This window comes from Fusarium graminearum, chromosome 3, assembly GCF_000240135.3.
Source record: "Fusarium graminearum PH-1 chromosome 3, whole genome shotgun sequence".
NCBI classification, from domain to species: Eukaryota; Fungi; Ascomycota; class Sordariomycetes; order Hypocreales; family Nectriaceae; genus Fusarium; species Fusarium graminearum.
Window position 1 is genome coordinate 1,970,419 of NC_026476.1, and position 27,957 is coordinate 1,998,375.

The following is a 27,957-nucleotide window of genomic DNA, read 5'->3' on the forward strand; positions in this document are numbered from 1 at the left end:
TTCAATGCATTGAAGTTATCACAAACATGTAGAATACGTTTTTAATTATGCTATTTTCGCATCGTGAACTTCATCTTGAGATCTTCCACGAGTGGGGTCGAGATTAGTATAGGAACATCAATCGTTAGCTGCCGAACAATAGACCCCTGCTAGAGAGTGGATTCATCGACAAGAGATGGATCCATTCTCGACTTCTCTATATAGAATTGAACCAACTTCGAATATCGCAATGGTAGATATCATGATCAGACCAAAGCCATTCGCCACTGTATTGCATGGCTGTGATGGATAAAGCGGTGAATGAATCAACAAAAAGATGCATGTAGTTAGTCAACCAATGCAACACTCATCAGCCGATTCTGTGTCTGCATCTCCGCACTTTACCTCAAAGTCGAGACATGTTTATCCAACCAAAAGAAAAAGACGCCCAAGCCCGGGCCAGATCAGGGGCACGGCACAGCCGCTACAACCCTGGATTTCCGTCTGGGGAAAATCCGGGGGAGGAGAAAGTACTGCCCAAGTCCCTTTGCGGTACTGTGGCTGCTTACAACCTTTCTCTAAATACCACAATGTGACCTGAGAGAGAATCTGCATCTTCGCCATGGAGGTCTCACATTGGAATCAATGACGGGGCAAGTACCCCCGCAAAGTGCATTCTCAGACCATCCCCTCTTTCTCTTTCCTCAAGAGCTTCGGGTAGAGTGGAGTTGTTCTTCTTGATATTTAGCTCCGTTCATCCTTCTTTCCAGCTCCTCATCATCAGAGCTCCGGGTTCAACCAGACAAATAAAGCTACTACTATTTCAATCAAACCAAAGTAGTTCTGATTGTCACAATGTCTCCCCTCGTTTCGCGTGTCGTCCGCTCCACCGTCGCCTTTCGACCTCTCCCCGCGGCTCAGCGAAGCCTCCGCACCTCGAGCATCCTCCGCGATACCGAACCTTACCAATCGAAGCCACCACAGCAGAGTCGTGACCAGTGAGCATGAAAACGAAACCCAAAAGGGAGGTTAATATACTGATGTTTTGTTCTTTCCAGCAACAAGCTTCTCGGCGCTGGCGCTGTCCTCATCGGTGCCACTTTCTTCTGGTTCTACAGAGGAGGCAAACCCGCGGCCTTTGATGCCTCTGGCGAGTCTACAGGCATGAAGTCGGCTACAAAGTAGATCACAATGGTGCCAATATTTAAGCATTGAGCTGTGGTGATACTCGATCGAAGGAACAAAATGTTGATCGGCAACGAGTGGGCAGACATACATGCATCTTTGATTTTATGTCCGAATTAGCCTCTGACGTTGCAACATGAATTGATGGAAATTGATGGAAATTGATGAAAAACTTCCATTCTATATAGATCACTGTTGTTTTCCATTCGTGATGATTGTCGTATTGCTGCTTGTCCTGCTCGTACTACTGAACTATCATTTGAAATTTGCTACAGTTCCGTGATACTACATTTGAGTGCCTACTGTTCTATCAGTCTTGGTAGTAATTGAATTGAACAGTTTAATCCTTTTTAAGAATATCTCTTTATTGGGGTGTACCTACGCACGTTACAAACTATCACAAGATATCTTCATGCTTAATGCACTTACATTGTAAAACACACCTGCTAATATAAACCCAGTATGGACTAGCCTGTCCATTAGAAATGACCGTCCTCTTAACTGTTTAAAGAAAGTTCCAAGTTCCAACCTATTGTAAGCTACCTGGACTGCCAGTAGCGTAACGTTCAATGGAGCAGATGGCTGCGGATTATCTGAAGCATCAGGTACTCCGGTACGTAAACCTGCATGATGTTCTGTGCCATCTCTAGCCATTCCGATCGAAATCGACTAGCAATCGTAGAGTTGCAAAATTCCCAATACTCCGGATACCAACCTGAGATCTTCCAGTCTATAAGTTTGATCTCAAACCTTTTGGATTCACCCAACTCAATCTTTTTGACAAGAATATTCTTGGCTTGCAGATCCCCATGAGTGAATCTGACTTGGTGATCATGCAATGTCTCGATCATGAGTTTCCGCAGGAATGCGACATGTTCCTGGGACTCATTCTCTGATAGCCGCTTGAGTATACCTTCGTTGAGGTCATCCTCGGTATCAAAAGGACCGGACGTGGCTGCGTTCTGTTCTGGAGTCAAGAAGATTCTATCTTGGAGGGGCTTTCGGTTGAGAGAACCCAGATAAGAGGGTGGCTCAAGGCTGCGCAAGTCCTGCAGAATGACACGAAGTTGGTCGGCAATCTCTAGCTTCTCGGAAGCTTCAAGGGACGGCCACTGCTCTGCCAGGGTCTTGGAATCGATGTACTCCATGACGATGAAGTTGATTCCAGTCTCTGGTTCAGCCATTGTTTTGTAGAATTTGGGTACGGGAACTTTGCTGTCTGCTGACATGAATCGGAGGTTCTCAGCTTCTTGAAGAGTGACGGTGCGACCGAACTTGACTGCGAAGTGTTCGCCAACTTTCACAACAGTAGCCGACGCACCAGGGGTGCTAAGCACCTCAGAGGATGCTCGTACTTCCGCGATTGTGGGAGTCTGAAGTGTCATTTTCTTACAGCTGTTTAGATGATGAAGGCTGAGAGATAATTGTTTCAAAGAGAAGAGCGGGGAGACCTACAACGTCGCATCGAACACAACACCTCCAATCAACATCCCTTCAAAGGCCGAGTCACGAGCTCGTGTAACCAGGTAAGACATCTTATCAAAACCAGCGTCAAAAATCAGCAAAAAGGACAAAATAATAAGTTACTTGCCCCGTACTGGAATCGAACCAGTGATCTTATCATTACTAGTGATACGCTTTACCACTGAGCCAACGGGGCTTATTTAGCACTTTGAATGCGAGCTTGGAGGCTTGCTTCGATGTCTGAGGGCTTTCAAAACAAGTTATATAAAGACATGTTTCAAAAACAATCGTACGAAAGCCAATCGGTACGGTAATCACTATATAGCAGGTGGTAGTGAAAAGAGCAATTATCTTAAGATATCTGGGCAGAGACACATAGTTTGTCCACGGAGTCCTGCTGTCGCTATGCTGTCTAATGATGCATTGTGATGTTGGAGTACAGAGCATGAAGTTTGTGGGAAATGCTGAATAAATGTGTATGGTGGGTTCTCTGTAAGCCTTCTGGAAGATACAGTTCTGTATACGCAAGTTCATGGTGATGTACAGTTGATTGTATGAATTGAGATAAAGACCTTGTCGGTTCTCCATAATCTCTCATGCCGAGATAAATTCTCCATACCAGGCGGAGACCTCTTCTATTACCAAGTTTCATATATCATTATGTTGTTTAATAGTCCAAATTGACTTGACCAAATCTCACATCCCTCCCCAGCTTCCTTGCCCAGCGGCTCCTGGTTGCCCCATAGCCGGCCTACTAAGACTCCTGAGCGCCTCGTCCCAGTTCTTCCAATCGATGTCATCAATCTCGCCAGGATCCATGTTCAAGTCAAGACCGGCAGATGGTAGATTGTTGGTTTGGAAAATGTTGTCCATATCTCCCAAAGAACCTGGATCTTGTGTATGATGAAAGACATCTGAGCCAGGCCAAGGTGAAAGATGGCCCCCACTTGTCTGATGGTCATTATCGGCTCGATGCGTAGAAGCCACTCCAGATACAGCGGGTGAAGCAATACTTGACATGCTCCCTAAGCTGTTTCCACTAGGATACAGACCACCCATATTCTGTGAATCTGAGTTGCCTCCTTCGAAGTATATCTCTATTCCAGGGTTTCCGGCTTGTAACTGCTGCCACGCAATGGGGTCAAAGTTGAGCGGATTGATCAATTGCGTAGGATCTGTTTGTGGTTGCTGCAAGTTTGGAGGTACGGAATTTACAGGGCCATTAGACGTAGAAGTTTCCTCTGGGCGCGGCAGAATGTTCTGATATTCAGCATCGTCGGAAAAGGCCCCCAATCGGAAAGCTTTTCTCCAACGCAGTCTCAACTCTGACAGGCGTGTCTCCATCCCAGGAGCAGGACTAATGCGTTCAAGCACAGGTTTGAGCTTATCCTCTCGATCAAGTTGCCTGGCAGCCTCGGGATCGGCGCGTAGGCGCACAAGTTCTGCTTCGCGATGGCGTTTGGCTCTGGTGAAGAGCCTCTTGATGGGCATCCATACAGCCGTATGATCGGAGTGACTTGCGCCGTCGATCGGGTGATCGTATTCTAAGATCTGCGCGGCTTCCCATGCACGCTCGGAGTTAATTCCCCACGGTCGTTTGGCGAGTTCGAGAAGCATATATGCAATGGCGTGCCATTGCCGGTAGGTCAGGAACAACCAACGCCACTGTCGACAAGCCGGATCGACATTAAGAATATGAGTATACTCGACGATTTCGATACATGACTGCCACAGCCGACTACGAACCTCGTGAGATGCCTCGGGACCCGTTCCTGGAAATAGAACGGGTTGGTAAACGAGCAGTCCGACCTTGGCCATCATGATCCTCGAAATAAGAGAAGCGACCCAGAAAACGGGATCATCTTCCCTGATAGTATTCTTGATAAACTTGTCTTCCATACGCTCGTAGACTTCAACAAGCATTCGCTCACGCTCTTCGAGGCTCTTTTCGACGTTCTTAGGATCTACAGGCTGCATGTGAGCGACAGCTGCGAACAATCCACGGGTCAAAGCAGTCGTCTCATATCGTGTTAGGCATATAGACGAGTCCGTACGACCTTGGCGTGGAATAGGCATCTCGGTGAAAGACGGGTCAATGTCAGTGTCATTAATATTGGAAGGGAGCTGAGTGTCATAAGTCTTGTCGCTTATGATAAGATCAGAGCCCATTTCCTCGGCTGAGCGGATATCAAGAGAGACGATTGCCCACCAGAGACGACGACGCATCTCGACCTCGAATGGAGGAAGGCCCAACTGTTGACCGTCACGGTAGAGACCGAGAGCTTGAGCCATTCGCACGCACAGGCTTGTAAGTGTCCAGCAGAATTTGCTGTCATCATGACACTTGACTACGGTTAGGTAGATGACAAATGCTTGCAACACGGCCATGTCAGTAGTGTTGAGAAGGTTGGATTTAGCCAAGGCTTGTTCAAGTGCAAAGCGGAATTGAGAGATGAAGTGAGCTTGAGAGCCGCCAAGATTGGTTTCGATCTAGAATATGTCAGAAGAGGTCGTGCCATGCAAAATGTAAGCTTACTTCTTGCTTCTCTGAAGAAACTACAGCCGCATAATATATGGTGAAAACGAGTGCCTCGTCACCAGGACGTAGATCATGCTCTCCGCGTCTGACTTGCGCCATGAGCTTGCTCATAGTGGGAATGTGTAGGACCTTGACGAGAGGCTCAATATTCTCGAGAAAGATTTGCCACAGGAAAGAGCCCTGGGCCGGGAGTGGATGAAGACCCCTGAGATCAGCGTCAGAGGAGTTGTAGCCAAAGATAAAGCTGTGATGATCGACTTGACCGGGGTTTTGAGGAGGCGACTGTTCAGGAGTTGTATCGTCTTCAAATTCATTTTCCTCGTCTTGGGAACTCAGTATCTCCATTTCATTACGAATCTCGGAAAGCTGCTAATGTTAGCTGATGTCAAAAAATGGGAAAGCAGATGAGTACCTCATCGTTGAGTTTGACAAAGAAGCCACTGTGGACGTATCTGGGTGTTGAATCTCCATCATGAAGCACTAGGCGGCCGAGCTGCTTGTTGACCTGTGAGAAACAGAGGTTGTGGGTGTCTTTCTCAACTTTTTCTTGGGCCGCTTCGACAATGCTCTGTCCGCCAGTGGCATTATCTTGAGTCTTTGGCAACTCTTTTGTGCTCACTTGCAAGTCGTTTTCGCTCGCAGCACCTTGACCACTCATTTCGTAGACGAGCCCCTCGAGCTTTCGCAGGCGTTCCATGAGATCCGCCTCACGTTCACTATGTCCTGAAGCTGGCGCAGGACGTGTTTGCATGTGTGCCTGCGTCTGTATCTGCATTTGCCTTGGTGCGCGGCCTGGCGCAGGGTACATACAATCGCTCTGAGCCCGACGACAGTTACTACATGGCATCGTTTTGTCACACCGGACTCGACGCCGGCGACAGGTAACGCAACTACGCGGATTCAGCAGCGGAGCACCTGAGGTCATGAGGGCCACTGGGCGATCATAAGGGATAGTGGCAACACCGATTTGACGTCCAGAGATCGCGGGGTGTGAAGTTCTGTGAGTGTTCTCTGAGACGCCAGATGATGGTGTCTTGGGAGTTTGCGAAGCCATCGTGATGGTTTGCGTTGAGCGATGGAGCTGATGTATTTGACTATCGGCTCAGCCAGGCGGGGTCAAGATGAAGCGGAAATTCAATCATTAAATACGGTTGCCATTCCACTATAAAGTCAAGGCAAGGCAGATATGCAAGTTGATGGTCATGACTAAACAGGCGATTATCTGGGGGCCGTAAGCACTAAGATGCCCCATTGCAACGGCTGAAGATGTTGTTTGCAGGGTTCGATTATGCCTGGGCTACGAGGGAATCCTTCGGAGTTTGGTAAGTCTTACTTCGGGATTAAGATGAACAAATAGACATTGGCTGTCAAAGCTTGCCACTTTTTTATTTGTATTTCAAGTCGCCCTTTCCATGTTATTGGGTCGGTTCTTAAGCCGAATAGCCATCTTGGCTTAGATAGCGTCAGCCGATTGACGGGTAGACCCTATGGTCTATACTAAGACATATTGCCACGACCTTAATACAACCTCATAGCTGCTTCCATGATGTTCTATCTGCTGGTTATTCGAGATAGATGGCGTTTAATATATTCAAATTATTAATCTGGTTCATTGCATGGTTTTCGTTAGTCTTTCCTACAGAGTTAATAATTTATCTTTTCTCACTAACTGCTGTCACATTGATACATTCAACCACCTTTTTAATGCCCCCACCCCATGAAACTTACAAGGTGAGATGGACTTTAGGTAGAGCTTATCTTTTAGTCTGATTTACCGATGAAAGTGTACAATAGATATTTGGCAATGACCATGATGCTTGTTGTCGGTTTTGTTTTACAAGGTTTCGTGAAAGGGATATTTACTCGCTGCGTTGATGACGAGACTAAACGAGAATATAATTTAGTAGGTAGTCTAGTTACACTGTTTTCCCAACCAAAGCAGCTCCATGTTTCCAAGATCAAAGCCGCTTACAACAAGGTCCGGGCCCTAGCAGAGAAATGACTGACAAGCAATCCATTCAGGCGTTCGTCCAAGTATACACGTACTGACTTTCTCGTTTATAAGTAACATTGGGATCTGTTGAAGAAGGTTGAGTCCACAGTTAGATCTAACCCCACTAAATCCAGGTCCCAGGCGTTGTTCCAGGGCACGTCACCTAACGTTGACATGCAGTCAAGATAGAGCAAGAAGCGAAGCGATTGATTGGTCAGTGTCAACCACATTATGGAGACATCTCAAGTGACGTTCAGGGGAATTGCAACAGAGTGTTGCCTGAGGTGCAGCCCGACCTCCTATTTTCTACAGTGGCATGTCAATAACTCCACTCATCATTAAATGCTGTTAGGACAGACAAGAACACATGCGACAATAACAGCTAAGACACGGTCAAATTTTACTAAAAATACGCTTGACAGGCTCCTACTTATGCCTAGATACTCCCATATTATTTTGACGTTAATAGAAATATACCTACACCTAAAAATACTGATTCAACCCCGCATGCTCTATCAGCCGTTATCGAAACAGCGTGTTGCCCCAGAGCAACGGTAGCGTCAGTTGAAAGAAGCAAGCACGTCCCCGCCAATCGTCGCGCAGCATTGCAACAGATCTGGAGTATCCTCAATCTAACTTCTTTTCAGTCTTTGTCTTTGTATTGTCATATTATGATACCACTTCTCATCTGTCCCAAATCTTCAACTTCATCTCTCATTTCATGTTGACTACATATCATTTTTCTTCATAATATCTATTTCAATTCACTCATTTCTAGGAACCCAACCCATCACTATTAACCAACTTTAAAGCAAACACATCTACAGACAGACCTATTCATTCCCCTAAGAAGCGAGCATCCACTCACTCATTCATTCATTTGTCCATTTCACTTCACTTTTTTTTCGTATGTTTGTTTATACAGCGCTGTAAATTATTATATTGTGCGACAGCTGCCTATCACTGCATTAATGTCTTCTCGCACCAACCACAATCACTCCTCCAACACAATGCATCATCCAACGAGGCGCCGAGGACCTCGGAGCAACAACCACTTTATCAAACCAGATCCCGATTCTTCTGCCAATACCTCTTACCCAGAATCAGTAGCTTCCAACTTTGGCGCGCCTCCTGCTCCTTCAGCTGCGTCCAGCTATGGTGGTAGTACCACCCACATTCCTCCTGACCAGGCCTTTTACAGGCATGGTAGATCGGATGCCCGTAAGTACTTCAACTCCACCCACAATTCGTATATACTGACCATACTCCCAAAGCGACTCCAAGTGAACGCACCACTGAGCCAGAGCCTCTCTTGAGAGAACTGAGGATGCGACCTAACGCTGCGGCTGAGAGCCCAACCAGCATTCCGGCAGATGGAAGCTTCTTTCAAACTTCTTTCCAGGATATTGGGAAGAAATTAAAGGCATGCAATGATACTTTGGGCGAACTCCAACAGCTGGGGGTATCTCACGATGTTCCACTCCCTGAACTCGTGCTCGTTGGCGACCAGTCTGCTGGCAAATCCAGTCTCATGTCAGGTCTTGCCAACCTAGAACTTCCACGAAGCGAGGGTACCTGCACACGCTGCCCCCTTCACATTCGAGTCTCACGAAGTCATGATCCATCTTGTCGGGTATGGCTACGCAAGGAATATTCTTATCAGCCCCCGCATAGTGGTCGGATCTCTGAAAGCGACGTGACAAACAATGATCCCTTCTTCCCCTGGCGCAAACAGGTGACTACCATCCATGAGTTCAAGACCATGGTCGATCATGGCGAGATCGAGGATGTTCTTCGTTGGGCTCAGATTGCCATCCTGAATGACGACAAGAGTCCTGAGCTATTCGTTCCAGGTTCTGGCTCTATCGCTGTCAACACTCCCATCGAAACGGCTTCTGAAACTGTTGCGGCCAAGTTCTCGCCCAATATTGTTGCTCTTGAGATCAAGGGACCTGAACTCCCGGACCTGTCCTTCTACGACATGCCAGGAATTTTCCAGAACCCTGCCGACGCGAGTGACGACTATTTGGTCAGTGTTGTGAGGAACCTGTCCAAGGAATACATCCTGCACCCATCTGCCATCATCATGTGTTCTATGCCTATGAATAGCGACGCCGAAAACTCGTCGACCTTTGGTTTAGTTCGCAGACTGGGCGCCCTCAACCGGACAATTGGTGTTTTAACAAAGGCCGACCTAATTCCAGAGGGTGGCAACCATGAACAGTGGCTTGCCATCATGAGAGGGCAGGCTCATATAACTGGCTTAGGCTACTTCATAACTTCCCGACCTCAAGGGAAAGACCTAGACGAACTCAAACAGTGGGAGGAGCTTGTTTTTGTCGAACATTCCATGGAGCGATGGCCTGCCACTTTCCACGACTTCTCTGATCGCTGTGGAGTTGAGAAGTTAAAAGTATTCTTGTCCGAAAAGCTCGGTCAAGAATTTGCAAAGAGGTGTGTTTGAGCAACTACATATCTGTCAAACAATACGCTAACATATCGCAAGTCTACCTCGAATCAAACAAACGCTCAGACAGCACCTGAATAACATTGTCGAACACCTTAGTAGGCTGCCAGAGTTGCCTTCCAATGTCGAGTTGGAAGTCCAGACCAGCGTGATGGAGTTTGGCGAATTAGCCCGATCGCAGTTGAAGCCTTCCGAATTCTCGAAGCACTTCGTGCCGCTGCCTGAAAATTTTCGCGACTGTCTTCTGGAAATGAAACCAAAGTTTACACTCAAAGATAACAGTGACGTCCCGGTCGTCGATATTTCTGACGACGAGTCAGATACAGGATCGGTGGTCACAGTTACAAATCCAAATACGCCTAGCAAACGACGCGCGATGGCCCCTCCGATCACGCCTTCAAAACGTATGCGTATGGACCAAATTCCCGCGGGCACCCCATCTCGTCCGTCACTGAAGCCCGAGGATAGCAGAGCCAGTGTGAGCTCTGCCTCCCCGGCCCCACGCCGGCAAGGGTTCCCACACCCGTTTACACCTTTCAGTAACGTTGGGAGAGGGTTCAGAACACTTCGCCAAGTGCGAGATGAGATCAAGGCCAAGACTAGAGCTGGTGTTCCAGATATTATCACAGAGGAGGTGTACAACGACATGTGTCGTGAAGCAATCGAGCCTTGGTCAGGGCCAATGAAAGCGTTTCTCGAGCACGTTATGAGCCTGCTGTACGATATGCTTGAGAAAGCCCTGGCGGCTTCTTTCGCTCGACTAAACAAACGACTGATTTATCAGGAGTGCCAAAAGATCTTGGCAGACTATCTCGAAGAACGCCGCCGCGAGACTATTGGGGCGCTCGACGTTGTGTACCGCCTTGAAACATATGGCTTGTTCACTGTCAACCAGGAAGCTTTCCGCAGATACCAGAAGGATGAGCAAATCTTGCTGACGAGATATCGCCACCAGATGCGCATGCAGGCCGCGGGATATGGAGATGGCCGCCCACCTGTCCCCTGGGATAGCCTAACAGAGGAGAAGCGGGTGCTCGATGAAAAGCGACGTGAAAACGAGATGACCAAGCTTGGGCCGGATTCATTCGAGCGGGAGCTGGAGGTTGTTGCTTACGTTAGAGGGTACTACCGGCTTGCAGCGTTGAGGTTCGCGGATGCGATAGCGTTACATGTCACGAATGGCATGATACCGCACATACAACGACAACTCCCCTACCATCTCGACCGAAAACTAGGTCTTTGTGGGGCTGACTCCCAAAGTATCTACGAGAGGCTTATGGAGGAGGACCCAAACACGGCGGCCAAACGAGGGGCGCTCAGGGGAGAACGTGAGAAGTTCGTCAGGGCCCTGGACAGTATTGAGGAGTTGGAACGCGGAGCTGGAAGCAGCACAATGTCGGAAGAGGATCTTGACGACCACATGGTTGATGTCCCCCTTATGAGCGGTGCTCTTCCAGTCGAGGAAGTTTGAATGCTTCTGTTGACAGGATTTGGTGGAGAATTTGTCAAGCTTACTGCTGTTGTCAGTTGTCCCGACCTTTATTCGGGAGATGTTTTTTTTTTATTTGGGAAAGGGTTCGATGTCGCGATTGCTTTTGTTTATTGTGTTATATTTGCGTTATCTGTTACGGAAGGGAAAAGTATTGATCGTCGAGTCGATGGTTGCTCTGGAGTTTGGAAGCGGATGAACCGACGGAAAGTTCATGTCAATCACATACCTAGTTAGTTCACTATTGTTAGGTGAGGCCTCTCAAGAGAGCTCGGTGATTTCACTTTGGCCGGTTATTTGGAGTTAACTGCCGTTAATGAAAGCCGTATATCAAAACATCACTGCCTCAAGTTTGTAAAAGTATTGCTCATCACAGCGAATCAAGGGACGAATCAAACATAGACACCCATAATAGATACGAGTCACATCCATTACCCCGGAATCTCAATATCCGGAAATTGATTTGACGGGCAGACAGCAGCAGGCTAAATTGATATTATTTGTCTGGATTCCCTAACCAACAAGTATACTGGCCGGTCATTGTAAAAGCGTGAAGTCGCCCGGCCGCAACCGACGAGACGACTGAAGGAGTCAAAAGATGGTGTCTTGAGCTGCTTTCTGAAGGGTGCAGGAGCTCAAAGCTGCGGAGATAGGCTAACGCAGGTGTCTCTTGCCTCGTGGCAATGAAGGCGGGGTCTTTAGGTTCTGTAGGAAGGATCCACGGGAGTGGAGGGTGGTTCCTTCTCTAGTCACCTCGACTCTATTCTCTACTCTATTCTATGGAGCTCACCTGTCTCCTACTGCCTAGATGGGCAGTTTGTTCTTCAGCTCGCTCTCTTCTTTTCTTTTTAGGCTATTTCCCATCATGAACTTGCATTCCTACAAGGCTGTCTTCTGAATCCATCCTTCTTCTAACTCTCCTCTCGGGTATATCGCATAGTGTCTCGATGATGGTGTGCACCTTTCATTTAACCTTTTAGATTAATGTTGCAACGGCTGTACTACCTAGCTCGGTCTAGCCGTATGAGATGCATTCAAAATGTGCAGATGGCGCCAGGCGGTGACAAGTCAGAGACATTGTCAGCAAATAATCGCCGACCACGGTAACTATTTTCTCGGCAGCCATCCCGCGCAACCGTGCGCCATTCCCAAGGGAGTTCTATTCTTATTCAATTTAACATCTCTCTTGTTAGTCGAGGTCCCAACCAACAAACCATCCCATACCATGCCCGCTGCTTTATCCGCTTATGGCGCAATGCATCTGCTGTTGTTCGGATCCATCAATATGGAGCCCAATTTTCTCTCAGCCCATTCTGTCGATAACCGAAAATCTTGTTCTGACCTGGTAACTGAAGATCCTATGGGTCTGCCAAGTACCAAGAGCCTTCGCTTCCCCGTTGTAGAACACAGCCGGGATCTGATTGATTCCCTCAATTACTCTGGGCATTTTCTCCAGATTTACCAAGACACTGGGTTTCTTGGACCGCATCAACAGCCGGCGACTACCGACAATAGCGAATATCGGTTCATTCGCAGCCTAAGCCGTTGTGCGAAATTGATCATGTCAAGCGAGAGCCGCGTGATTCCCTCTGCCGGCCCTGATATCCGGAAAGAGGCGTTGTTAGTCCCCTCGTGCTAAACACAATCCTACCCATCTACTGTACGCCTCTTCCTCTCAGAGGTAACTGTGATGGGATCTTATTGGGCAATCCCTGAAACTTCCCTGGCAGATCGGACCATGGAGGGTGAAGGGTGAAACCGACTCAAGCCAGTAGACACATGCAGACATGCTCTTTTGGTGTTTTCGCTCCGGGATTCGTTTACCCCAGGTCCTTTCCCCGGTCTAGCCCCCAGAAGCCTCCACGTTTTGAGGAGAAGGGCTGGTTGATGTCAACCCTGCTTGGCGGATAATATCAATCCTATTTTTCCGGTTGCACTAGACTACAGGGATTATCAACACATATTGGCCATGGGTTCAAGGTAACATCAATTAATCTAGACCTGTGTCTTGTTGATTAGATTGAATATCAGGGGTATTCTGACTGATTTGGGTACAGTGCAGCGCAGCCTCAGCATAGTCCTGAGGACCAATACCACTCATCGGTTGCCAGTGTTTGGAGTTCTTAGCTCTTAACACGACTACAACAACTGATAGTTTTACGTATACTATCCACGTCGTCCAAATAAGCAAAATGAAGCAACATCGTGGGTGGCTTACGCTAAAAATTCATGTCTAAGTCGTCGAGCGGGTCCAACCTCATCGGTTCCCACATCGATCGCCTTTGTCAAGGGCCTGACTACGCCTTCCGAAGTAACGGTTCTTGAGACGTTGGAAATTTCATACGACACTATCTTTTGTGTCCTATTCCCTACAAATCAGACCATCTCGCCAGTTATACTGGAGATGCGCTGTTCCAGACGAGCGGCACATGCAGGACGATATTGGACAGCCTGCGGCCCAGCATTTGAATTCTAGTCATAATTGGGGTCGGAATTGCTGACAGTTGTATTGGATATTTCTGGGGAAGCAATGGATCTATTATCATTGGACAAAGGCTCAGGATTTCTGTCCCGGCCCTCTGGTGGTGCAGTGCAAGTCACCCAATTACTCCATCTTGGGTTGGCTGCCCCGGACTACGATTCACTAACTGAGCATGATCTACCGAACCTACCTACTACCCACCGTGCACTTTTGCCTCCTCGTGTCAGGTTACCCCAGGTTTCGGTGGGTAGCATTTAATATCCCACTCAAGACCTAAACGAGGTAGTTTAAGTTGTTTAGCCGTCTTTCCGTCGCGGGTGATCCTACCAACACCATCTCCGTCCGGCTCAAGGATCCACCTCGCTGTGTTGGTGCACACTTAACACCCATGCACAAATGATTGACCATGGGTTCTCGGTTTCTTGTGATCCAAAATGAGGAGCTCTCGATTAATCTAGGGTCAATCAGGGTAGTTACTACTGCGACCTACTTCAGCCATCGCCCTTATAAGTAGCAGTGCAATCCCAGGTAACCCTAGGTTTCCTGCTCTTCACTCATTCATCTCTCCTCACGAGACGAATCACTACTTCATTCATTGGACCAATACAGACTCAACTCATTCACATCGTTGATCGGTTGTATCCACCTCGCAATGGCTCTGCCAAAGTTCATGCAGCCTATCGGCTCCAAGGCCCCTGTCCATACCGATCGGGTCCCTCTCGATGTTGCCCAAGCTGAAGCTCCCAGATTCGAAAGGGTTACCTGGTATAAGGAACCTCATCTTCGCAATCTCTACTTTCTCATTGTCTTCCTGCTGATTGCCTCGGCTACCACTGGATATGATGGTATGATGGTCAACACTTCCCAGCAGATGGATAGGTGGAAGGAGTACTTCCCTGAGCACACGAACGAAAGCAAGCTTGGTATCCTCATCAACATGTACAACATTGGTTCCATTATCTCTTTCTTTATTGTCCCCTACCTCGCCGATAACTGGGGCCGAAAGCCCACTATCATGACTGGCTGTGTCATCATGATTGTTGGTGCATTCATCTCTGCTTTCTGCAATGGCTACGGCAGTAAGTCTCAACATACTTGCATTTATCTTAACTCGATATTGAACAGGGTCTAGTGTACATGGGTGGTCGATTCATCCTTGGTTTCGGCAACTCTCTGGCTCAGATGTCATCCCCTATGCTTCTCACCGAGATTTGCCATCCCCAGCACCGTGGCCCCCTCACTGCCGTTTACAACTGTCTCTGGAATTTGGGTTCTCTGAGTAAGTAACAGTTCATTCTCCAACATCTATAGCAATCGCTTATCCACTACAGTCGTTTCCGTCGTTGGTTGGGGCACTGCATCCATCAACAGTGACTGGTCATGGCGATCCATCACTTTCATCCAGGCTGTCCCTTCCATCATCCAGCTTTGCGGTATCTGGTGGGTCCCTGAGTCGCCTCGATTCCTCATCAACAAGGACAGACCCGAGGAGGCTCTCGCCGTTTTGGCCAAACATCATGCTGGCGGTGACGAGAATAACGCCACAGTTCAGTTCCAGTACCGAGAGATCAAGGAAACCATCTCAGCCGACAGCTCTACCAAGTCTACTCGCTACATCGATTTCCTCAAGACCCGAGGTAACAGATGGCGCCTCGCCATTATTATTTCTCTTGGTATCATCTCTCAATACTCTGGCAACGCTATTTTCTCCAACTACATGGACATCATCTACGAAGGTGCTGGTATCAAGGAACAGAACCAGAAGCTTGCTGTAAGTGTATCCATCTAGGCACTCACCCATTACTTTACTGACTAGCCTTTCCCATATAGCTCTCTGCTGGCAAGACAATTCTTGATCTAGCCATCTCCATTGGTGCTGCCTTTACCGTCGACAAGGTCGGACGTCGCCCCCTCTTCCTTACTGCCATCTCTGGTATGGTATTTGGTTTCTTCCTCTGGACCATCACTGGTGGCGTCTACGAGAACTCAGAATACGCTACTCCCCCCACTAAGGATGCCCCTGATGGTGGAGTTGCATACTCTAACAAAGGCGCTGGCTATGCTCAGATCGCCGCTGTCTGGATCTTCGGTATCTTCTACGACATTGGTTTCTCTGGTCTCCTCGTCGCCTACGCCCTTGAGGTCCTTCCCTTCCATCTCCGTGCCAAGGGTATGATGATCATGAACATCACCGTCCAGGCCATCCTCGCCATTGGAAACCAGACCAACAAGCTTGCCTGGAACAACTTCCCCAACCACTGGAACTTTATGCTCTTTTACACTCTCTGGGATTTCTGTGAGCTTATTTTCGTCTGGTACTTCTACATTGAGACCAAGGGCCCAACTCTCGAGGAGATTGCCCGTATCTTCGATGGTGATGACGCTGTTGCCCACATCGATCTCGCCCAGGTCGAGAAGGAGACTGCTATTGTCCGACATGAGTCGATCACCGACTACCCCTCCAAGACAGCCGCCTAAGGTATTCTTGTATAGCCTTTACCGCTATGGGTATGCTCGACTTGGCTGTTTGGCTTCGGCTAGCCTTTGCGATTTTTGACTGGATTATTGTTTAGCAAGCGTGTTCTGATGTAATAACGGTGGATGGCACCTCGACGAAATCAAAAGCCAGAAACAAGCAAAAACATACTTCTCCACAATCGTCGATAGGTTTTCTATAAGCTTTATATTACCTTTTCTTCTCTACGTCTCTATGGCCTTTAATTTGTGCACTTCTAGACATGCTTAATGACTGTATGAAAGATTACTTCTTGATTATGTTTTGTTCAACCCTATCTACTACTTCATTACAAGCAAGTCAGGTCACGAGGCTTCTCCCAACTTTGTTATACTCTGTGGTCCATGTTATGCCAAGCTTGTTCTCAATATCTCTATTCGTATTCTATAGACTTTCTCTATATTTTGAACTCTACGCTTAATAGACGTTTTTAATGAACGTATGTTGTCTACATGACCTGAATCTACAATACTTTACAAAAGAAAAGATAAAGAAGGATTGATGGAGGTATCTTAGCCCTCATCTGGTGTCCAAAGCATAGGCTCAGCACATATATGATTGTGCGCAAAAGACCTATACCGATCAAGGATATCGGTTTGATCCATGCCAGCGCGCTGACTTCCGAAACTGTAATGAGCAACAACACCTCGTCCACCAGCGACGGCATCTATAACATTTGTCAGAAATATCCAGTCATTCTTCAGGTTGTTCACTTACGTCTTCCCAGCGTTCGTGGCATGGTGCATGAGAAATGGTTCTCATCATCTGCTTCGATCGGCTTGGCACTGTTGATATCCCGACCCAACAATGCAACAAACTGGATGCCCATCCTCTCGTACTGAAAGTCCCATGTATCGAACTTGTAGGCAGATAGCTTGTTCTTTCCGAGATTCTCAAACAAGCTGAAGTGTTCTTGTGCACCAATTGTCCACTCGGTCCATCCGCGGCCCATGGGGCTGTATTCGGTTACTTCGATGGGAGTTGTGTCAAGAATATGGTCCTTGCCGCCCTTGTTGAGTGGCAGCCAGCGGTGCTTGGTACCTTCAGGATCCCAGTCCTGAATTGAGAAGGACTCGGAGCCATTCCATGGGGGAAGATCTAAAGGGTTCCATTCCTCCTCCGTCATCCCAGCCGTGGTGAAAGGCATAGCTTTGCCTGATATGTCAACCTCAGGAAGGTATGGTCTTATAGCGCCCAAGTTCCAGTGAACCCAGCTTAGTAGCGGTTGGTTCACGACATTTGCGGAGACGATGTAGTATTCTGGGTGGTCAATCTTCTTCTTGACAATAGAAGGAATTACACTATCTTCCATAAAAACCTGCATTATTTAGTACAACTGGTGTAGAAATACGTTCGCAATTGAAACTTACAATGTCGTCGTCAATCTTGACATACATCACATCGTCTTCAACTTGGTCGTAAGAGTTGCCAAAACCGCTGGAGAAGTTATCTTCGTCGGACATCTCAACCTGCCACTTTTGGTATGTGTCCTCGCTCTCTAGGAGCTTTTGTAAGAGAGCCAGGTCTTTGGGGTCTTTGGTTCGTTCTACGAATATGACTCCATCGAGCAAGCCTCCGTTCTTGGCAAGATTTCGCTACTGATATCAGTTTCTGTATATAGACGTTGGTGAAATCAAGTTTACCTTGAGATAGCAATCCAAAATTGAGATGGATTGTCGCCGTCCGTAAAAGACGAGTCCCATGATCTTTTCGACGCCTTTGGGTTTCTCCCAATGAGCCAGATCGTCCATATTCTCCCCATTCGCTGACCAGAAACGTAGAAGTGTCGTAAAAGTCTCGGGGCTTTCAGATTCCTTGGAGGCTGGCGCTTCTATAGGCGGTTGCGATTCCAAGGTGTGAAGTCGAACGGCTACCAAGTCTGTCTGTCTCCAAACCATGGTTGACATCATGAGCATTACTACGACGGCACATACCCCGACATAACTTCGTGTGCAGTTCAGAACCCCGGACACATTGGCCGGGGTTGCAGCCGGTGGTTGTGACGATTTCATTGTGTCGGTTGATTGTATAATGAGACACGCTAAGGAATACCAACTGAGGGACCCTTGAAGCCTAAGTAGTCGACATTGGCCTCTGGATGATAGACATCCGAACTCACCAAAGCGGACTAGATGCAGAGATTTTGACTATTAAGCTTAAAAGAATTGGAAACAGACAAAGAAGTCATTCTGTTACAGTAAAGATCGGACTCCATTATGGTCGAGTCCCTCTGACTTGAGAGGGGTCCAGAGCCGATGTGTGACGCCTTTGATGACAACAAACAGGAACGGGCGATGCTCTTGTCCTAATGAAGTCGGTTTCTTCACGATACACGGAGTACCGGCACGACCATCACGGGGAGTTATCGCCAGATGCACGCAACCGTCGCAAAGCCATACGCCTCATACGGCTCTAGTTTACTCTTGGCATTCAGGAACAACATACAGAAAGTCCAGGCAAGGAACCCCCCTGTACCTGACGTCGCTAGGGCCGACGATCCGACACGGAAATCCGGATATGGTAATGTGGATGAGAGGAGTTACGGCAGTGGCTTCCAATGGGCTTACACCTCTCGTAAAGACAACCAGTCGTGGGAAATCCGAAGCCATTGTATCTTCTGCCTAGATCTTGACAAACATGGAAGTTCCAATGCAACAGGATATACTATTTCAGCCCTCTGCAGATGCAATAAGGGTCGATGATACAGATTGAAAAGCCAAAGGGGACTAAGACAGTCTCTAGTGGCTGGTTGTCTCGGTCAAGATAAGTCCGAGACATTCTAGCCCGGTCTTTCAAAACATGATTTGAAATCTGAGAGACGGCACAGCGGGGCGATTTCGACTCAAAGGGATGAAAACAGCGCGTTTGTTGCCACGGAAGGCAACCCGCCAAGTGCTACAAAGTCTCGATCACTATTTCTCAACAGTTCGTGTTATTCGGCTTCAAGGTTTCTGGCTAATGTAACTAGGTAATAACACCTATCTTTCACGGACTTGTACACATACCGTATCTTTAATTATATATCCGTCTCGGCACATATAAAATGCATTCATCCAAGAGTGACGCATTGCGGGATGGTCACATTTCCCAATATGGGTGTCATAGATCACGGTGTCTTGTACACATTTGCCCTACACCAACAATATGTGACATGAGATCAACTCAGATCTGAATGAACAAGGTCATGTTAAGAGAAGCCGTCAAATCAGAGAACGATGTAGTTTACCTCTTTTGTGTCCATTATGTTCAGTCGATCATATCGGTTGTTAGTAGTCTTTGATAATGCTGTCACTAGGTGAGCGCCTCATGTCTCAGATACCGCCGAATGAAGACTTCGTATCAAGCCACCATTCCAGGCACCTTGGACCAAGTAAGTTGATTGAAGGGATACCTTGCTGACCTGCCAAACAACTTGTAGTTTAAAAATGTGTCGTGAAAGACGATGTAGGGTAAATCATTATTTTTCAATATTGTCTTCACGGACAAGAGTAACTCAATTTACAGCGTTGATAAAGTGTGAATATATAGCTGCCTTAACATGGATGCTTCTTGGTTACTCAGTAGTCGTATATGGTTAGACTCAGAAGGTGGTGAACGCTATAGCTGATTTGTGACAGTCAACGTTTTGGCATCTCGACCTAGATCAAATCTGAACTTCACTCCCATCAACAACATTGGTCTTGAAACTTATCAGCATATCCAAATTCACTCTTGTCTGCCAGGTATAACATTTATATAACTCTTTAAACTTGATTACTATAAAAAAATAATTACTACCTTAAATACTGATTACAGGCCCATATTAAAATCCTCCACTGGTACGTCTCCGTGATATCATCCCAATAAAACCCCCCCTCAGTTTTTGTTACTCAAAGAAATACATCCTATTCAACTGTCAAGCATCACCAGCGAACAGAAAGAGGTGAACGAGCCTTCTTTGGCACCCGATCGTCGGAAGCTGGGGTACTTGAAGGTTCAACAGTCACCACCACGGTGTTGTAAACGGTTGCTATGCTGGTGGAGACAGCAAACGATTCGCATCCTGTCGGATCAGCACCGTGGACTTCAGTGTAGGTGTCACCATTGCCGTAAGTGCGGATCTTGGTGTAGACGGGGACGTTTGAGTTGTAGCCGTCGCTGCCGCTCTGAACCTTGGTGTAAGCAGGAACTTCATATTGACCCTTGCTGTCATCGCCCTCCTGGTCCTTGCCATCGTCATCATAACCGGTCTTGTCGTTCTCGTAGTCGGGGCGACAGGGCTGACCGTCTTCCTTCGTGCATGTAGAATCGCCGGACTCAGGATCGTAGACGATGATTTCAACTTCAGGCTGGCCTGTATAGGTTGCAGTCCTGGTGATAGTCTCGCAATCATCGTCAGTCGAGCTGGGCGATCCATAACGGATAGGAGCGGTCAAGGTGTATGTGTGAGGAGTTTCGACAACAGTGGTAACGTAATCACCGTTGTCGTTAGTGATAGTTCTGACGGTCGGCTCCGGCTTGACGATGACTGTGTGGTATTTGCCATCTTTGTGAGTGGTCTTGGTGATGACATAGTTGTTCGTGTTCTCGGCAGTAACAGTCTTGATGATCTTCTTTCCATCCTTCAAAGTCACGGTGTTGACGACCTCATAGTCATCTCTGTTTGTGACGGTAACGACCTTTTCCTCACCGTCATCTTGTGTAACAGTCTTGATAACGGTGTTGTAGTGACCGTCCGTGTAGGTCAAAGTCTTGACCTTGCCATCGTCGATGACAGTGACAGTGTGAGCGTCGTTGGTGTATTTCACGTTATCACCATCCCCGACAATCTTGGTGACAACTGCTCTATCGTAGCCGGGAGAGTCAGTGCTGGGGGCGGGATGTCCGTTACTGATGGTTACTGTCTTGGGACCGGGGTTGTATCCATTTCCGTTCGAGTTTCCGGGGTCGGGATACACCTTCACCTGTTTGGTGACAACATGTTCGCTAGTCTCTGTTTTTGTGACGGTAACAACCTTGCCGGGAGCAGTGACGGTGACGGTCTGCTTGGGGGGATCGAGAGTTTCACCTTGGCTGACGTATACAACCTTGGTCACAGGCTCCTGGTAGTTCTGAGTGATGGTGATGGTCTTGCCAGGCTCACCGTACTCTGTGAACGTGACTGTGTGATAAGAGTCTTTGGGATCGGAGACAGTGACGGTCTCGTAGGGACCAGCTGGTTCGGTAACTGTCACAGTATGAGAGCATTCTTGAGCCTCGCCTTCCACGGTGCATGGAGGGCACTGCGCAATGGTGTCTCGTGCATACAGCCAGTCGAATCTTGCTTGAGCAAGAGGCACTAAAGCCAGAGCTGCCAACGGAGTAAAGCGAACCATCTTGAGGTGGGATATCAGAAGTAAAGGTGGATTTTAGATATTGAAGAACCAATCACTGTGAATAGAGGGTAAGAGAGGATGGAGGAAGTCGAGAGAGAGTTGTCGAGGATGATGATAATTGATTCTGTCAAGCGACTGTCGTCCATCTTTATACATGGTCGCTCCACGCATCTTCAAACCAAAGATAGGGCAATGCTGCTATTATTCGAAGGGAAGATAATTGAGGAGGATTATTGCCAAGCGTAGAGGCAATACTTACGGCACGAGGTGATATCAAGTTGAAGAAGGTCCATGATGGAAAGACATTGGCAATAGCATAAGGACAGGAGTAGTGCCATCCCTTGATGGAGCGGGCCAGGGACAAGCAGCATGATACATTAAGATGAGAGGGGGACTGCGCTGAGAATACCCAAGCAAATATGAAATGGAAGCAAAGGAAGAATGATCAATAAATCGATGAGAACTAGTTGTTCGCCCTTGATAAAACGCCTTGTGAGGGTGAAGCAACTGGAAAACATAGGTGCTGCTCCCTTGATCAGGGCTTTTGATGGCAAGGGAGCGTATCTAAGGGTTAGGGTACAGTGTATGGCCAGCACTTGTAGATGATGGTGATCTGTGCTGAATCTGCAGAGAGATTCGCAAGATCTCTCTCTCAACTCTGGACATGCTATTTTCTTGTTGTCGCTATCATATCATGATCAATATGAGAAATATGTACAAGATCAAGTCACCTTAGTCATGAAAGCGTTTAATAGCAGGCAGTACCCTGTCATGCGTGCCATTCCCAAAAGGATACATGACATGTGCCGGTGTTTACCCGATGCGGCCTTGGGTTCCTGAGGAAGGACCCACCGAGCGAGCAACGTACGTCGTGAAGCAGGCGCGACAGACGACCAAGGATCACGATTTCACGAGGCTGTGCGACTAAGCTACAACCTTCCACGCTCCTTAATTCGTACCTCACATCTTCTTTTCGATAGTCTATGCTCATGCGATAGTTGTCGACCGACTGCGATACCCACTACATACCGAATTTTCTGTCTACGATCTGCTATGGGAACCTGCTTTTTTATTACGCCATAATGGGAGCTTGCGCATCATGTTTGGGACGGGCCGATGGCAACAGCTACGATGAGGTACGCCTCGAATAGATACGAGCATCCACGGCGCGTGGATGGACTGCGTAGAAACATCGACCAGAATACCAGCTGACGTTTCGCATAGGAGGAAGAGAGCCGCCTACTTTACGACGAGGCAAATGGAATGCAATACGGTAGCTTTGGAGACCAAGCAATAAATGGCGAGAACGATACTCTTGAAGCCCAACGCGAGAACGAGGCCTTACAACGAGTAATAGCCAAAACATCAGAGTGCGTTGCCTTACTGAATCCGAGGATGAGAAGACGCTAATATCGGTGGACAGTAACATGGTAGATATCTTCGACATCGCGCCTCAAGAGAATGGAAATCGTGGAACCACAACCCCCTTCGCCTATGCTGGCCAGGGTGCACGTCTTGCCCGATATCAACATCTCGTGGCAAAACTCAGTAACCAGGGCGACAACGCTCCTGTGAGCGGCGTCAAGGTTGACTGGCTGCCTGAAGACGAGACGATAGAGATGCAGAAGAACGGTCCGGCCAGCATTAAGACGATAGAGAGTGACGACGGTCCCCTTGTGGGGACATTTGCTGATGCGGCAGCGGCAATGCAGTGATGAAGGTCTGTCCTCGACATACATACGAGGCAAGAATTCTGCCGTCCAGGAGATTTCAAGCTAGAAGCTGAATGCCGCCAGAGTGGGGTCGGCAGTTATGGCAGACGACTGCCTGTTTCGTGATTGAAGATTCAAGACGCCACATGGTCCGTCCCTTTGGTTATTCAAAACCTCAGAAAGCGGAAGGTCCCGCTTGCTCAGTCCAATCTTCCTTTTCATCTGGCTTAGTTCAGCTTGGTTGTCATTCGCATCGGTTTGGTTCCGCCATGGCATATGGGCGAAGTGGAAACGATATAATGAGCGGGACGGCGCAGGGGACAACCGACCGACCAATCCGTTTGACCGCAACCAATAATAAGGCCATTGCGGCCTCTTATGGCTGTTGTTTCATAGAAACAATAACCTTTTGATCAGCAGAGATATTAGTTGCTACATCGCGTGCAACCCAATTAGGAGTCGGTATCCGGCACAGGGTTAATTTTATCATCTTTCTTTCCTTACCATACATACATAGTATTCTTCATGTCTTTTTTCTTACCCCCGCTTGGAATTTCGCAGGGACTTCGTCTTTGATTGTTGTGGGTAGGAAGTGGATTTGTACAAACAGACACCCAATCGAAAACTACAGAAAATTTCCCTCTCGTCATATTGAGCTGGGCCCTGGGAATGCAACCCTAGTCGGCTTAGTGTTTCGACCCTCGTCATCATTTCGTACTGTCGACCTTTCTTTCTCCTGGAGTCAGCAGCTGGCACACGGCGAACACGAGCGTTGAGCTAGAGCCTCGCAGAGTCAAAGAGCCCAGCAATTCATTGTTCAAGTGTGACTTGATTTGGCTTAAAACATCCATTAAGCAGGAGACACGTGCGCTCTCTTCATATTACGGGCTCATTGACTTTGAGGTGGCCCAGCAGCCAGTGGGGTGGTAGCAGACGCTAGACCAGGGGAGAGCTCAGATACGCAAAGAGGTGAGTGGTCGCTGTCCGTCTAGCCCTCTAGCTTGCCGTCGGCCCTCGATTTAGATTGGTTTTCTCCGTCTTCGGCTCGCACCGTTGATGGGCGACTTACATGGGCCCCCATCCACGGGTGACATTTTGATGGATCTCTTTCGTCAACCCGAGCAAGATCCCGTCCACGTTCCAAGCCTTCGGGAATTGCTTGAGTAGAGGGTCATGGCTCTCCCTACGACAGCCCTCCACCACACCACGACATCACGGGGTCGCTAACAGGGAGATGGGGGTGCGTCGAGCCACTCTTGGTCCGCAATCGCGTTGGGTGAGTGGCCGCATCTAGGAGGCAGGCGCGGAACTTATCCATACCCTCGGGTTAAGAGAGCCATATTGTCGGGAAGCAAACCAACCATCCATAATCAACCATCTCTTTTCTGTGAGATATTAGGCCCCTGAACCCCGTAGGCGGGAGGCCGGGGCTGTCTGAGACAAGGCTCGAATTTCCGTCAAGAAGGGGCGGGCCGTGGATGTTGGAATGAGTCTCAGGCTACGTACAGTACAGTATGTACTCAGGTACAGAGTACTCTGCCTAGCCTGCCCAAACGGAAAGAGTCTGTGTGCGAGGAACCTAACGGACGCTATAAGCGGCGCGGGTCAGGCCGGGATGACCAGGGGGGTTGCAAGGGAAAGGTCGTCAGAGGCAGGCAGACATGAATTCGACCAGTCAGATACGACATGAAATGAGTTCATGGGTTCAATCCCTCTGCGCCTTTGTCCAAATCGTTCGCAGCTTTTGTGCAGGTTGGACAAGCAGAGCTCGCATTGACCTTTCGTCACATGCTGTTGCTGTTCACCGCAGTCTCTTTTCTCGAATGTTTCCATGAGAAGCAACCCTGACTAGTCCGGCAGACCGTATTTCGCGAGCAGAATGCCTGCAACTACAAAACTGCTAAGCTCGCCTGGCTAATTAATTATCTGAGCCTGAGCCCTGATGATCAGTTGTCTCCACCCGCCGCCCTCGCTCACACTCACAAGCTTCTACTTTTGTACGTGCTGCGTTTGCTTCTTTGAACCGCGCTGCACAATACCAACTGAGACTGGTCGCTGCATAAGTCTTCGCCGCTCCTTGTGATTGAGGCCCCCCAAGCTCTTGATGTCACTGCTATGTGACTCTATGGGACCTTTCTGGCACATGGTTCGTTGGCACTTGCTGTGGTCCTCCCACCAAACCCGTCTCGCGATTCGACAATTTTGATATCCGCCTCGACAGAACACTAGACGAAAATTGATATACTACGCAGTCACACGTATCTTATTTTATTATGGCCTAAACTCCACGCTCACCGACCACGACTCCAACCCCCAGCTCGGTCCCCGCCTCGATCATCTCTACACACGGTACTGCTCGGTCGGCCCATATCGGGGCAATCCACACTGCGGGCGACGCTCTGCAAACTTTGCCCATACAGCACACGCGTCGTTGTAGACGTTTACTAGACCTATGATGCATGAGAGACATATTTCCCAAGCTGCCACTCGAGGGACGGTTAAGCCACCGAGTTAATCTGAGACATTTGGGGAATACCAAGTCCCGATGCCGGTTGCTTTTGAGCATGCGCACATCTTTCTTCTTATTCGACGACGAAGGGCTCTTGGGGCTCCAACCCGTAGGTCCGCAAAACCCTGATTAGACAGACATACAAAAACATGCCTTGATCAAACGGCTCGTTGCACGTTGCACGCTGCGCAATGGCCTCCAGAATAGAACGGGGCGCCCCTCAGCATAAAGAACAACCCACGATAGATTCGGCTCACCTTTGGCCGTGCTACACTGGCCTGACTGCACTGCATCTTGAAAGTGGCCCACTTCCTTTATTATCCTATCCTGTGCGGCCAAGAACATTTTCAGTCAATTGTTTCTGCATGGCCAACATCATTCTGCCGTGCTCCCTCAGTTGATGTCTCTTGTCTCCTCAAGTCAATGCCTACCCACCTGGTGATTTTGATACTTGATTGCAATCCTATGTCTTGCCTTGATATCACCGTCACTGTTGCAGTGTCACTGTTACAGAGCTGGCGGCTTTGCCGAATCACCTATGCCAGAAACAGAGAATCATCCTCATTAATTGTCTATGTATGAACTTTGGTCCACACACCCCGGCTCCGCCTATTCATCCATGCACACAATGCTGGCACTGCCACTGTCCCCCGTCGGCATTTTTTTTTTTACATTTCGGTACGAAGTAGGGCGGGGGACCTTTAGGGAATGCAATGATTTAAGATACAGATGAGCGAGAACGCTGCTGTTCTTTGGTATAGAACACGCTAGATTAACCTGTTTTCCACCTGATTCGCATCCATCGATGTAAGGAAAGGATATAAACATGACTTGGCTGTCCTGGGGGTTTTATATTTTATCCCACAGGCTGTTTGTGCCCGCCCCCAGCGCCCGTCTGCCATCTCTCGACGTCTTTTATCCGTAAACTCTTTGTCTTTCCCACTCTCTCGCGCGCCGTGTGTTTCACGACACTCTGCCAATATACCCGAAATGTTGGAAGGACGATGACGGAGAGCAAACGACCTGCCCCTTCTGATATGTGGGGGGACAATGAGAAGAAGAGACGAAACACTTCTCAAGACTATTCGCCCACGGAAGAGGTCGTTTTGCCATCTGCTGTCCGTCCTTTGCTCTTCTGCCCCTCTTTCACTCTTGGCTGAACTCCATCTTTCGGCATCAACTGTAGGCCGCCTTTTTTCGTCCGTCTCGTTCCGCGCGCATAGAAAACAAGGTTGTCATAATCATCATCATTATAGAATAACATGTGTCGGTGTCCTAGTAGACCTCTGCTCTATCGTACGCTCGCCGAATGAAGCATATGCCATCATTCTCGGTAGAGTAGAGCAAAGCAGAACAGCATAAATTGCTCTGGTCTGGTAGCTCAGGATATGTCCCGTTGGCGAATCGGTTGTTTCACTGCAAGAATAGGTTAGTCAGTCACTCACAATCTCTGCACAACCCAAAACCCACAGCCCACGCGCTGTATGCAAGCAACACCACCATTACAGTTCAGGCACACCCCCATCACACCCCTTTCTCGCCTTCCCGTCCCTCTCTTGTTTCAGTTATGGGGGGGGTCTCTTCTTTTCTTTGCGTCCGTTGCCTCTTTTTTTTGTCTTTCTTTGGCGTATCCTCTTCACTTAAAGGGAATGGGTATGAAATCAAAGTAAATGATGCTTCAAAACTCACCTGGCCAAGCGTTTGTAGCCTGGTTATATGCTCTTGTTGCATACGGTAAATTTGTCCTAGCACTTCGTCCATCTCGCCGCAAGTTCGTTCAATAGTGGCATTGCGGTTACCCTCACGCTGCCAACGTTGGACGTCGCGATACATCTTGTCATAGCGGCGTTGTTTCTTCTCAACATCGCTGCAGAGTTTACAAACTTCAGGCTGGTCTTTGGTTTCGTAAACAAGTTTTAGTCCGCACGTCTCGCCCATACGGTATTCTTTGTTGCACTGCTGACGAAAGTGGCCCCATCTCCAAAAGCCGCATGTCCAGCGAGTCTGGTCAAAGTAGCACATGGCTGGAGAGCAGCTGTGTGATGACAAGGGGCCCAGGGTGATTGTTCGAGATGGAAGAAGCAGGGTACCTCTAACTGGCTGGACAGAAAAGGATAAGTAGCGGAACGACCGAAGGCGGAGAGCGGAGTCCAGGAGGCGAACTTGCAGTCGATGCGAACCGAACCCCGAAGCTCAACTCGATCATCAACTGTCGAATCCTATCGAAGCGATCCAGGAACAGCCCAGTTCCGTCCGGTGAAATCGAAGC

At 48.3% G+C, this 27,957-nt stretch overlaps 12 protein-coding genes and 1 non-coding gene across 13 annotated transcripts; 6 read left to right on the top strand and 7 right to left on the bottom strand.

Moving 5' to 3' along the window:
• The first annotated feature begins 694 nt into the window (after positions 1–694).
• Positions 695–1,352, top strand: FGSG_05348 (uncharacterized protein). Its single transcript, XM_011325566.1, has 2 exons — positions 695–977; positions 1,038–1,352. Exons 1-2 carry the CDS (start codon positions 835–837, stop codon positions 1,162–1,164), a joined length of 270 nt encoding a protein of 89 aa, XP_011323868.1. The 5' UTR covers positions 695–834; the 3' UTR covers positions 1,165–1,352.
• A 111-nt stretch (positions 1,353–1,463) lies between these two features.
• FGSG_05349 (uncharacterized protein) lies at positions 1,464–2,699 on the bottom strand (the record flags this gene model as incomplete). The annotated part of the gene is made up of 5 exons (XM_011325567.1): positions 1,464–1,471; positions 1,547–1,558; positions 1,594–1,665; positions 1,880–2,559; positions 2,620–2,699. 5 exons carry the CDS (start codon positions 2,697–2,699, stop codon positions 1,464–1,466), a joined length of 852 nt encoding a protein of 283 aa, XP_011323869.1.
• Positions 2,700–2,752: 53 nt separating this feature from the next.
• Positions 2,753–2,824, bottom strand: FGSG_20637. Its single transcript has one exon. It is a non-coding gene; the product is annotated as a tRNA-Thr (tRNA).
• A 500-nt stretch (positions 2,825–3,324) lies between these two features.
• FGSG_05350 (uncharacterized protein) lies at positions 3,325–6,221 on the bottom strand (the record flags this gene model as incomplete). Its single annotated transcript, XM_011325568.1, has 4 exons — positions 3,325–5,118; positions 5,165–5,449; positions 5,580–5,896; positions 5,978–6,221. The coding sequence occupies 4 exons, from the start codon at positions 6,219–6,221 to the stop codon at positions 3,325–3,327; spliced, it is 2,640 nt and encodes an 879-aa protein (XP_011323870.1).
• A 1,949-nt stretch (positions 6,222–8,170) lies between these two features.
• Positions 8,171–11,098, top strand: FGSG_05351 (uncharacterized protein; the record flags this gene model as incomplete). Its single annotated transcript, XM_011325569.1, has 4 exons — positions 8,171–8,381; positions 8,435–8,793; positions 8,896–9,614; positions 9,730–11,098. 4 exons carry the CDS (start codon positions 8,171–8,173, stop codon positions 11,096–11,098), a joined length of 2,658 nt encoding a protein of 885 aa, XP_011323871.1.
• Positions 11,099–12,155: 1,057 nt separating this feature from the next.
• On the top strand, positions 12,156–12,755 carry FGSG_12718 (uncharacterized protein; the record flags this gene model as incomplete). Its single annotated transcript, XM_011325570.1, has 1 exon — positions 12,156–12,755. One exon carries the CDS (start codon positions 12,156–12,158, stop codon positions 12,753–12,755), a length of 600 nt encoding a protein of 199 aa, XP_011323872.1.
• Positions 12,756–13,646: 891 nt separating this feature from the next.
• On the top strand, positions 13,647–13,998 carry FGSG_12719 (uncharacterized protein; the record flags this gene model as incomplete). Its single annotated transcript, XM_011325571.1, has 2 exons — positions 13,647–13,841; positions 13,885–13,998. 2 exons carry the CDS (start codon positions 13,647–13,649, stop codon positions 13,996–13,998), a joined length of 309 nt encoding a protein of 102 aa, XP_011323873.1.
• Positions 13,999–14,178: 180 nt separating this feature from the next.
• Positions 14,179–16,410, top strand: FGSG_05352 (uncharacterized protein). Its single transcript, XM_011325572.1, has 4 exons — positions 14,179–14,677; positions 14,731–14,877; positions 14,930–15,369; positions 15,429–16,410. Exons 1-4 carry the CDS (start codon positions 14,251–14,253, stop codon positions 16,074–16,076), a joined length of 1,662 nt encoding a protein of 553 aa, XP_011323874.1. The 5' UTR covers positions 14,179–14,250; the 3' UTR covers positions 16,077–16,410.
• Positions 16,411–16,625: 215 nt separating this feature from the next.
• FGSG_05353 (uncharacterized protein) lies at positions 16,626–18,029 on the bottom strand (the record flags this gene model as incomplete). Its single annotated transcript, XM_011325573.1, has 4 exons — positions 16,626–16,780; positions 16,831–17,431; positions 17,484–17,708; positions 17,757–18,029. 4 exons carry the CDS (start codon positions 18,027–18,029, stop codon positions 16,626–16,628), a joined length of 1,254 nt encoding a protein of 417 aa, XP_011323875.1.
• Positions 18,030–20,015: 1,986 nt separating this feature from the next.
• On the bottom strand, positions 20,016–21,467 carry FGSG_05354 (uncharacterized protein; the record flags this gene model as incomplete). Its single annotated transcript, XM_011325574.1, has 1 exon — positions 20,016–21,467. One exon carries the CDS (start codon positions 21,465–21,467, stop codon positions 20,016–20,018), a length of 1,452 nt encoding a protein of 483 aa, XP_011323876.1.
• A 1,082-nt stretch (positions 21,468–22,549) lies between these two features.
• On the top strand, positions 22,550–23,614 carry FGSG_05355 (uncharacterized protein; the record flags this gene model as incomplete). The annotated part of the gene is made up of 3 exons (XM_011325575.1): positions 22,550–22,603; positions 22,692–22,837; positions 22,891–23,614. The coding sequence occupies 3 exons, from the start codon at positions 22,550–22,552 to the stop codon at positions 23,180–23,182; spliced, it is 492 nt and encodes a 163-aa protein (XP_011323877.1). The 3' UTR covers positions 23,183–23,614.
• A 1,905-nt stretch (positions 23,615–25,519) lies between these two features.
• On the bottom strand, positions 25,520–26,033 carry FGSG_05356 (uncharacterized protein; the record flags this gene model as incomplete). The annotated part of the gene is made up of 2 exons (XM_011325576.1): positions 25,520–25,629; positions 25,832–26,033. The coding sequence occupies 2 exons, from the start codon at positions 26,031–26,033 to the stop codon at positions 25,520–25,522; spliced, it is 312 nt and encodes a 103-aa protein (XP_011323878.1).
• A 905-nt stretch (positions 26,034–26,938) lies between these two features.
• Positions 26,939–27,710, bottom strand: FGSG_05357 (uncharacterized protein; the record flags this gene model as incomplete). Its single annotated transcript, XM_011325577.1, has 3 exons — positions 26,939–27,104; positions 27,134–27,168; positions 27,378–27,710. 3 exons carry the CDS (start codon positions 27,708–27,710, stop codon positions 26,939–26,941), a joined length of 534 nt encoding a protein of 177 aa, XP_011323879.1.
• Between the last annotated feature and the right edge of the window lie 247 nt (positions 27,711–27,957).